Source organism: Durio zibethinus, chromosome 10 (genome assembly GCF_047325235.1).
Source record: "Durio zibethinus cultivar Kanyao isolate XHJ-2024 chromosome 10, ASM4732523v1, whole genome shotgun sequence".
Taxonomy (NCBI): domain Eukaryota; kingdom Viridiplantae; phylum Streptophyta; class Magnoliopsida; order Malvales; family Malvaceae; genus Durio; species Durio zibethinus.
Window position 1 is genome coordinate 1,631,164 of NC_143171.1, and position 10,725 is coordinate 1,641,888.

The 10,725-nt window shown below is 24.2% G+C and overlaps 1 protein-coding gene across 1 annotated transcript; it reads left to right on the top strand.

Moving 5' to 3' along the window:
• The first annotated feature begins 8,056 nt into the window (after positions 1 to 8,056).
• On the top strand, positions 8,057 to 10,723 carry LOC111291706 (actin-7-like). Its single transcript, XM_022883610.2, has 5 exons — positions 8,057 to 8,182; positions 8,811 to 8,881; positions 8,986 to 9,379; positions 9,467 to 10,080; positions 10,173 to 10,723. Exons 2-5 carry the CDS (start codon positions 8,822 to 8,824, stop codon positions 10,236 to 10,238), a joined length of 1,134 nt encoding a protein of 377 aa, XP_022739345.1. The 5' UTR covers positions 8,057 to 8,182; positions 8,811 to 8,821; the 3' UTR covers positions 10,239 to 10,723.
• Positions 10,724 to 10,725: the final 2 nt, after the last annotated feature.

Consider the following 10,725-nt stretch of genomic DNA (forward strand, 5'->3'; position numbering starts at 1 on the left):
AATTATTAAATTTCAATCATAAATTTAGTTAAAATTTTATTTATTACTCTTAAATAAATTAGTAAAAATTTTTATTAATTTTTATGGAATGGAGAATATTATTTTCCGATTTTTATAGTGTCGTTACTATTTTTTTTATTTTGATTCTTTGCTTGTCATAAAAGAAAAAGAATGACGGTTTCTTCGTTGGATTTGAAACTTATCCTTCAAGAGTGGAGTAACAACTGGTAAGTCATCTATTGATCCTTAATTATCAATTAAATTATAGCAATTTTTTTATATATAATATCAATTATCTTCAATTTTTTTATAAAAAAACAAAACCATAATTAACAAGATAACTCCCCTTCTCCTTAAATTTCACATAGTGATGTGATGCTTGATTTAAGATTATTTTATGGCACTAAAAAAAGGAATAAGAGTGAGTTCCAGTGGGTGGATTTCTTTCGAGTTGACGTATTTAATTATTATATTGTGATTTGTTTGGAATTGAATATTATTTATTTGATATATATATTTTTTTTTCATTTGTTTCGTATGTAAATTGAATGTTGAATTATGTTAAATTTTATTTTTTATATAAATGATTTATGGTTAGATTATTTTCACTTAAATGAATGATTAGTTGATTGACCGTTTGGTTTAATAATAATAATAATAATATTATTATTATTATTATTAAAGCCAAATTCAAAACATATGTGATCAACCCATTATTATAATATGATATATAAATTTTAAAAAATTTTAATATTATATTTAAATTACAAATTTACTAATAATGTAATATTTATTTATAATATGATTAATTTTAAATGATGATAAATAAATAATTTTTTAAATATCATATTAAATAATACATTAATAGTTTAAGTACTACATTAAAAAAATTTTAAATTTAATATCAAATTAAATATTTTAATATAATTTATAAATAATTCATAATATTAACCCTTTTCTTACGAAATCCTTTTTTTTTCTCTATCTTTTTCCAATACTAGTTAAAGTATTCAAAACAAATAACTTCAAAGTATACTAAATCCATAAGTCATGAGAAAAGAAACAGCTTCCATGACTTGATCATGGCATTAATTTTCTTTCTCACAGTTGCAAATGTTTACAATTATAATATTTTTTTCTAAAAATTAAAACGAATAATTTAGTATTATATTTTATTAAAATTAATTTAGTGATGGCTCTCCCACCAACTCCGACGTTGACAAGACTCCAACGAGACGACTTTCTTTTATACTTAATAGCCAAGCAAAGATTAATGATTTTATGCAAACATTTTGGAACTCAACATACCATTAGTAGAACATATATACCCTAAAATCATTATTATTTCTTTGCTTTGAATTTACTTTTTACACTGATTCAATGCTCACAACATAAGCTTTGTTACCATATAATGAATTTACTTCATTAATTCTTTTTAATTTAACCTTTAGGATTTTTTTTATAAAGTTTTAAATATGTGTAACCTAAAATATTTTTAATATTTATACTATAGTTTCACATATGTTTATTAATATGAATTATGAATATTATATATAAATATAAAAACTAATAATTATAGAGATGCCAAGCTGGATTGGACCGGCTTAGGCTTGAATGTAGGAATCAAAATCGGACTTTTTAAGTTATTTTTTAAGGGGATTTCATATTTTTGCTCAAAATCATTTAATGGGTTTAAAATTTTTGTTCTAATTTCCTCAAATATCAGACAAGTCTTCATACTTGAAAACCCAAGTTATAATGTGTTATTAATTGCGGTGGATTCAATATTTTTTCTGTAGTCAATGTTTGTATAGTATTAAATCTTGACTGGCTATAGGCTGTGGTTTGATATTAGATAATAATAGTAAGTGGAGTGATTAAGAAATTAAGAAAGATATGTTCATAAGAAAATTTTAGAAGCATAAAAAATTTTTTGGGACGTTCAAAATAAATTTTCTTTTAAATTTTATTATTTTTGGCTACTAAATAAAAGAAATGTCACTTTTATTTTCCGATCTATGTGGAAGAAATGTTTCTTTACGATGTGGGATAGCCAAAAGGCCAAACTTTATTAATCTGTAATACTAATAACTTAGTAGCTAGATTGATTATTCTCATTTATTTTTCAAAATGCATGCCTATGGTATTTTTAGGTGCCAACCTAGCCAACTGACTGCTTTTCCAACTTCTTGATAAATTTAGATAAGATGTGATCATACAAACTTGGCACATGTTAGCACATGCAAGTTTAGGGGCAAAAGGGAAAAATCATGATCCATTTTTAAGGTTTGCTTTTATGACATCTTGATGCGTAATCAATCACGGGTGCAAATAATATATAGAATCTTAATCATCTATGTTTAATCCACATTTTCAAAATTGTCTAATAAGAAATATGCCACTATATTGTCAATTTTAGGGATATTAAACAAGTTAAATTACTCGATTTTAACTTGATAATTATTTAAATTTGATTAGTTGATTATCGATTTGAATTCAGGCACAAATTATTTGAGTAATAATTTGAGCCAAGCTCAAATTAATGATATTTCGATTGAGTGGCTCACAATATTCATGTAACTCAAAAATCTTATTGAGTTTTTGTATTTTTTAAATATTATATATAAAAAAATATTTATTTATATATTTTAAAAGTTTATTCGAGCTTTTATTTGAAAATAAACTTGATTAGTTTCAAATATAATATATATATATTATATTACAATATACAATGTTACATGATTAAAATTATTTATGTAGATGTTTAGGTGGATAATCTTTTTTAATGATACATAAAATAATATTTATATTATTTTATTTATCAAATAAAAATTTTTAATAAATTATTTAAACTGAATATTTTGGATAATTCTTTAAATTAAAATCAAAATTTATTTAAGATTGAAATTTTTGCATAAGATTTGAATTCAAATATATAAAATTATAAATTATCTTTTCTTTTTAAATTTAATAATAGTTCCAAATATATATACTTAATAAAATTTTATTTTTTGCCAAATAATTCTATTTAATAAATTATTTAAATTTAATATTTTTATATAATATTTAAATTCAAATCAAAATCTATCAAAAACTAAGAATTATTTAATAGATTATTGAAATTTAATATTTTTAGATAAGTTAATCAATTATTGACTAGAAAGCATGTATTTTTAAAATAATAAAAGCTTACATCTTTATATGAAAATATGAAACATTTGAATGTTGATACAAAAGTTAGATAAAAATATGTTTTTGCTTTGAAAACAAATATAATGTTTTATTTATGTTTTTAATTAAATATTTTTATATTTTATATTTGGTTAATTTATTTGTTTCTCTTTAATCCATAACTTTTTTTAAAAATTTTGCTTAGATTGATTATAATTAACTTTTTGTATTATATATATTTGTTTTATTCATTTCTTCAATGTTTTTATTCTCTATTAATTTATTAACATATATATTTTTTTATTGTATATATTTAATATTGACAAATTAATATGTAAATTTATATTATCTATTTTCTTTTGCTATACTTTTTATTATTAAATTTCTTTGTCTACAATAGATGATATGAGAAGAATGATGATCACTACTATATCTAACTCATAAAAAATACCATCAATTATGTTAAAAATGATTAAAAATAAAAAAAATATTTCAAAAATTTGTTTTTAAGCATAACATAAAGAATTATTGTTTCCCTTTTATCTAAAAAATAACTTTATTTTGTTGACATATATAGAAATAATTGTTAGCCCAATATATTTGTGTAATAATTACTTGAAATATGTAAAAAATAAGAACTAATAAAAAGCAAATGAATATAACAAAATTAATAATTGTGATTTGTTATTCAATCAAATATATATACACCACCCAATCAACATTACGATAAAAACAATCATTAATCTTAACTATTTAAACATTGAGTCTTGATTTTTATCAAACAAGAAAAAAACGGTAGCAACAGTTTTAGTATTTAGCAAATAAATTGAAGAAACTATTTTTAATGAAAAAAATATTTTTATAATTATTGAAAATTTACAAAAGTTTAGACTTTTTTTATATGAACAATATCATTTATAATATATTATGTATAAATTATAATTTAATTGTAACTTAACATTTATAAATATATAATTATATTTAGATAAATAATTAAAAAATAAATTTAAAATTATGAAAATTTTAATAAAAATTCCCGTACATTGTACGAGTTAAAAAAACTAATTTTTATATAATTAATTATAATCAAATTTAATTGAGTTGAGTCTAATTATTTTTTGAGTCAAGTTCAATGATAAAACAAAATTCGAATGAATTTGTGCCTCATGTTATTTAATCAAACTGAGCTTGAACTTGGCATTATATTGACTTGAATTTATTATGTTACATATTAGACAGTAGTTTAACACATTTATATAAAAATAAAAAATGGTAATAAATAAATTAATTAAATAAAAATTTTAAAATTTAAAGTTTCATAATATTTTTTTGATATAAAAAAGAAAGAAGGGATAATTATATTCTCGTGAAATTATGAAAGTATGCGCTCTTAGTAAAAGGGAATTAACCGATGGATGTTGGCCAAAATATCAAAGAGAGTTTTTTTTTGTTTTTTTTAATTTTAAGTTTGAATTTATTGTGAATTTATGAAAAAATATTATTTATAAATTTAATTAAATCTAATAAATGAAATCCAAAAAACTTTTACTGCTAAAAATAGGAATACAAGGTAAATAAAACCACACCAGAGCACAATGTTGAGATTAAATGACCGATTAAAGGGGGAAGGAAGGTGACTAGTTTTTGAATAATTGAAGTATTATTGTTTCAGGTAAGACAGATATGCTACGCATGGCTGAAAACATTTTTCTTTAAGGGTGTTTTGGTTCGAAAAAAATTATATATATATTTTAATTTTATTAATAGGTATTTGATTCAAATGTTTTATTCAGAATAATCTAATTTTAGATAAAAGTGATAAAATTTTAATAATATCTAAAGTCTCAAAATAAAAAAATCACCTCTCCTTATTATCTTCTATGAGTTCAAGTAAAAAAATTACATTATTTTTAAAATTGATATGAATAAAAATGTATAAAATAGCCATTAACATTATAAAAAACATGTTTAGAAGTGATTGTAAGTCAATTATAAATTTTTATTGCTAATTTTTTTAATTATAATTAATGGTGTTTGACATAAAAAACGTTATAAATAAATCATTATTCAAATAATATATTGGGTTAAAAAAATACCTTAAATGATTTCTTAAAAAATGAATATAATTATTTAAGATATTTTTCGTCATAAATGCTTTAAATAATTGATCAAAATTAAATAATTTTCTTTAAAAAATATAACAAAATTATTTAAAGTATTTTTCAATAAAAAAACATATTAAATAATTTCCTTAAAAAAATAAAATAGGATTTATTTAAAGTGTTTTTGTTGAAAAACACTTAAAAAAATTCCCTTCAAAGTTCCAAATGAATGAAAAAAAAAACTTTTTGAGAGCGATTTTGTTGGTAAACATATTAAAAAAGTTTTCCAAAAAAAACAAATAAATGCAAAAAAAAAGAGTTTTTTTTAAGGTGTTTTTGTTGAAAAACGTCTTAAAAACGTATTCTCTTCCGAGTTTCAAATATTTTACATCAAAAAAATTTGAATAAACGAGGTAGCTGTGACTGGGATCAAATTAGGCTTAAAAATTGATGAATACATCAAAGAAGTTATAATAATTATTCAAGAATTAAAACACATGAATTTCTCAAACTAAACAAATAAATTTGAACACAAAGTGTTTTAAAAATGAAAAAAAGCCTCAAATATCATATTTTTTCAAAAATCATAATTTCTCTGGAAATTCAAAATTTTAAATTAAATGTACCTTTAATTTATTTAATCAAGATTTCTATCGATAATCCTCGTGCCTGTAGACTTTGTTCAATTGTATGAGAAAATAATAATCAAAATTAGTATTCATTATATTATATTGCTTTTTTATTTTATTTTTTATTCTATTAACTAAAGTTTTTGATATATTATTATTATTATTATTATTATGCTATGATTAAATCAAATTGAAATTGAGTTCTACTTCATTATATTATAGTTTAAATGAAAAAGATCAATTTGAAAGTTGAAACTATTGGATCATATTAAGAAATCATAAAATTTCAGGATAAAAATAAAAGTAACAAAGAATTAGATCAAATTTTATTTGATTTTTTAAATAATATATAGTTTATAAAATTTTAAAATTTAATCCAAATTTAAATCAATTTTTTTAAAATCGATTCAATCTAAACAAATTTTATTAGTTTAGTTTATCGATTTTAAAATTTAAAATTTTATATTATTTTAATATAAATCTAATAATATATATATATATATTATATAACAACATACATAACAAGTTTATCACATAAGCGTCTATGTGAACAACTCTCTTAAATAACATATAAGATACATTTTTTAAAAAATAAAATAATTTTTTTTAATTATAAATTAGATAATTTTAAATTTATTCAAATATCAAAATTATTCAAATTATAATTAAAAATTAAATCAATTTAGAGATATATTTTTTAAAATTAAAAATATGAAATATGAAATATATTTTTTTTAATAGATAATTTTAGTTGTTTATCAAATAACCTTATTTAAAAAAATTTTTAATTATTAAAATATTTCAAACATGTTTAAAAATTACAAAGATTAAGTTTATCAAAATCTTTTAGCAATCTTTTTTATCTTCATTTAAAAAAAATTATCTTTTTAAAAAATTTATATAAGACATTAAAAATTTAAGTAATTTTATATAAGATTTTGAAAATTCAAAAAATTTTTATCTTAAATTTTTAAATAATAAAATTATCAAAACGATTATATCCATTTAAACTATAATTGTCAAATTTATATTTTAAATAAATGTAAAAAATTTAATATTATCTTTATCACTTATTGTATCTATATTAAATTTTAAAAAATTAATTTAAAAATTAATTATTTAATCTTAACTGTCATTAAAAAATTATTCTACAAATTTAAGATTATAAATGTAATGCATTATACATCAATTTTTTATTTTTTCAATAAATTTTTTGAGGTATATTTTATTACTATTGCAATTTGTTTTTTGTTATTTATAACTTTTTTTCAAGAATGTATTTTATTTTTATTATAGTTTAATTCTTATGAAAAATAATATTTTTTTAATTGATTTTTTTCACATATTTTTTAATATTTTTTCATATTTTGCATAATAATTTAGTCAAAATTATTAAAGTGAAAATATGTTAATAATTTTTTTGTTATTTAATTTATCATTCAATAATATATACTTTTATTTTTTTAAGAAAGGCATAATTTATTTTTATTTGATATAATTTTATATGTGTATAAATATTATTGTAAACAAAAATATTCAAAGGAAAGATATAATTTTTTTTATTGTTTTCATAAAGTTAGTTCTTAATAATAAATCAATATATATAAATTTTATATATACTATGCGTTTTAAAAATTTAAATATAATTTTGAAAAAAAAATAATTATATATATATTCATATTAAATAAATAAAATTATTTCATACATTATGATCTAATTTTAATATATTTAAATAAATTTAGATATAAAATAATTATTTTTATTTTATAATTATTTTTAAAAATATATAATTTAATTTATTTTTAATTTAAAATTTAATATATATTTAATATTCAAATCAAATAAAAAATCAATTCAAATTTAATATTATGATTTTAAATCCATTGATAATTTTTTCAAAAATTTTTTTTTTCTTACCACTGGCGAAGAACATGGCGTAAGGCAGGGGTGAGAGAAAAAAGGCTCTCAACCAGGTCACGCGATCTTTTCTCATTGTGGTGGGAATGATTCCCATTCCCGTTTGGATTTTCAAAATTCTTACCTGTAGTTTTTAATTTCCTCCAAATTTCATTTGCATTTAAAAAATTCCCAAACTGTCCTTTATTAATCCTTTTTCTTATATAAATACCCCTTTCTTTCTCTTCTTTCGCTCTCAATTTCCATCCGTCTCCTCCAGAGGGAAGAGAGAAAAGGGAAAAAAGGCGACGTCGTTTTCTGCTTCTTCTTCCACTCTCTCTCTTTCTCTCTCTACAACTGCTCCTCCGTTCGTTTCTTATTCAGGTAAATCTTTTAAGCTCGCTTTTATTTCACTTCAAATCCACCGATCTGTTGCTTGATTTTGATGTCTTGCCGATTATGGAACTGAGATCTAGGGTTCTACAAGTTTCCAGAGAGTTTGATTTAGCGTGATCTACTTCTTTTTCTATCTGGATCTTTACTTAGCTTGATCTGCTTCATTACATTTGCGATTTCTTTGTAGATCGTTGTGAGAATTGACTTTTTCGCTTCCAACTTGTTCTGATTAGTGCTTTCATTTTGTAAATTGAATGATTTTCCAAGATTTATTATGAGGGAAATTAAAGGCTCTAATCTTGATCTTTATTCCTTTGAATAATTGATTCAGTTTCTTGTCCAATAGCTTGCTTAACTGTCCATGAATGTTGTCTACGTTTTCAATTGTCTGAAATTTGTGATTAGCTAGCTAGGATACTGATTACTGAACTGTTTTATTTTATGTATTCGAAGAAAGGAATGATTGCTTAAGTGTTTCTTTTTTTTTCATTTAGTTAAAACTAGAATTGGATTTGTCGAAGACATTGATTTGCTGTTTTTAGATTAGTTGAAAGGGCATAGGACCCTGGTTGACAATTGATTTTGCTATATTCAATATCTCAATTCTTGTTTGTAGAATTTTAAAAGATGGCGGATGCTGAGGATATTCAACCCCTTGTCTGTGACAACGGAACTGGAATGGTGAAGGTTAGTTTATTTCTGGACCTGAGTTAGACTCTCCATCATTGTTTATTTCTTTATGAAAAGTGCTTTACTTTATCGTGGTTGAGATAATTTTGTTTGTCATGCAGGCTGGTTTTGCTGGTGATGATGCTCCCAGGGCAGTTTTTCCCAGCATTGTTGGTCGACCACGACACACTGGTGTCATGGTTGGGATGGGTCAGAAGGATGCCTATGTAGGAGACGAGGCACAATCTAAAAGAGGTATCCTTACTTTGAAATATCCCATTGAGCATGGTATTGTCAGCAACTGGGATGATATGGAAAAGATCTGGCATCATACATTCTACAATGAGCTACGTGTTGCTCCTGAGGAGCACCCTGTGCTTCTCACAGAGGCACCTCTCAACCCCAAGGCCAACAGAGAAAAGATGACCCAGATCATGTTTGAGACCTTCAATGTACCCGCCATGTATGTTGCCATCCAGGCTGTTCTCTCTTTGTATGCCAGTGGTCGTACAACAGGTTCATTAAATCCCTGTAAACTTCTTTCATATTTTTATATATCATTCCTAATCAAGCTAACACTGAATTATCTCCCTATTGAAACAGGTATTGTGCTGGATTCTGGTGATGGTGTCTCACATACTGTGCCAATCTATGAAGGATATGCTCTTCCACATGCCATCCTCCGTCTAGACCTTGCTGGTCGTGATCTCACTGATGCTTTGATGAAGATTCTTACTGAGAGAGGTTACATGTTCACCACCACTGCTGAACGGGAAATTGTCCGTGACATGAAGGAGAAGCTTGCATATGTTGCCCTGGACTATGAACAGGAACTGGAGACCGCCAAGAGCAGCTCTTCTGTTGAGAAGAACTATGAGTTGCCTGATGGACAAGTCATTACCATTGGAGCTGAGAGATTCCGCTGTCCAGAAGTCCTCTTCCAGCCATCTCTTATTGGGATGGAAGCTGCTGGAATCCATGAAACTACCTACAATTCTATCATGAAGTGTGATGTGGATATCAGGAAGGATCTTTATGGTAACATTGTGCTCAGTGGTGGTTCAACTATGTTTCCTGGTATTGCAGACCGTATGAGCAAGGAGATCACTGCCCTTGCTCCAAGCAGCATGAAGATTAAGGTTGTTGCACCACCAGAGAGAAAGTACAGTGTCTGGATTGGAGGATCTATCTTGGCATCACTCAGCACCTTTCAGCAGGTGAAATATTTTTCCTTATAGTTGGTTCATGTTTTACTTTTATGCAAGTTGGTTGTCTGAGACTGACATTCTTTCTTTACCTGTTTCATCAGATGTGGATTTCCAAGGGCGAGTACGATGAGTCTGGTCCATCCATTGTCCACAGGAAGTGCTTCTAAGTTTTATAAGTGCTTTGATGGTGAGCAACATTTTCCATTTAGTTGGTGTTTGTGTCCTGTGTCAAGTGAACTCAAAGTCTGGTTGAAGGGGAAGCGTTGAAGGTGGGGATCATTGAAGGAGAGTGTTCTCTGATATTGATGTATTATATAAGCCTTTCGTCTATTGTGACTTGTGATGTCTGCTGGTGTCACAGCTATGCTATTGAGATGATGGCCCCCTGGATTTGGTGGTGGGCAGACAATTGGTGCTCGGTTCCTTCCTTTCTTAATAGGATGTTTGTAGCTGGAGAGTGATTGTGATGCTTCTCTCGTATTTTCTTTAATTTCATATTCAATGCTTTTTTTTTTTCCCCACGAGAAACATTAATGTTAATAGCCATTGTACTCGAAAATTTAAATTAGCGTCAGTTTGCGGTCATAAACTGTTATGGAAACTATATTTGATACCTCGTTTTGAATCTTATCGCCATTGCTTTTTCTCTGAACT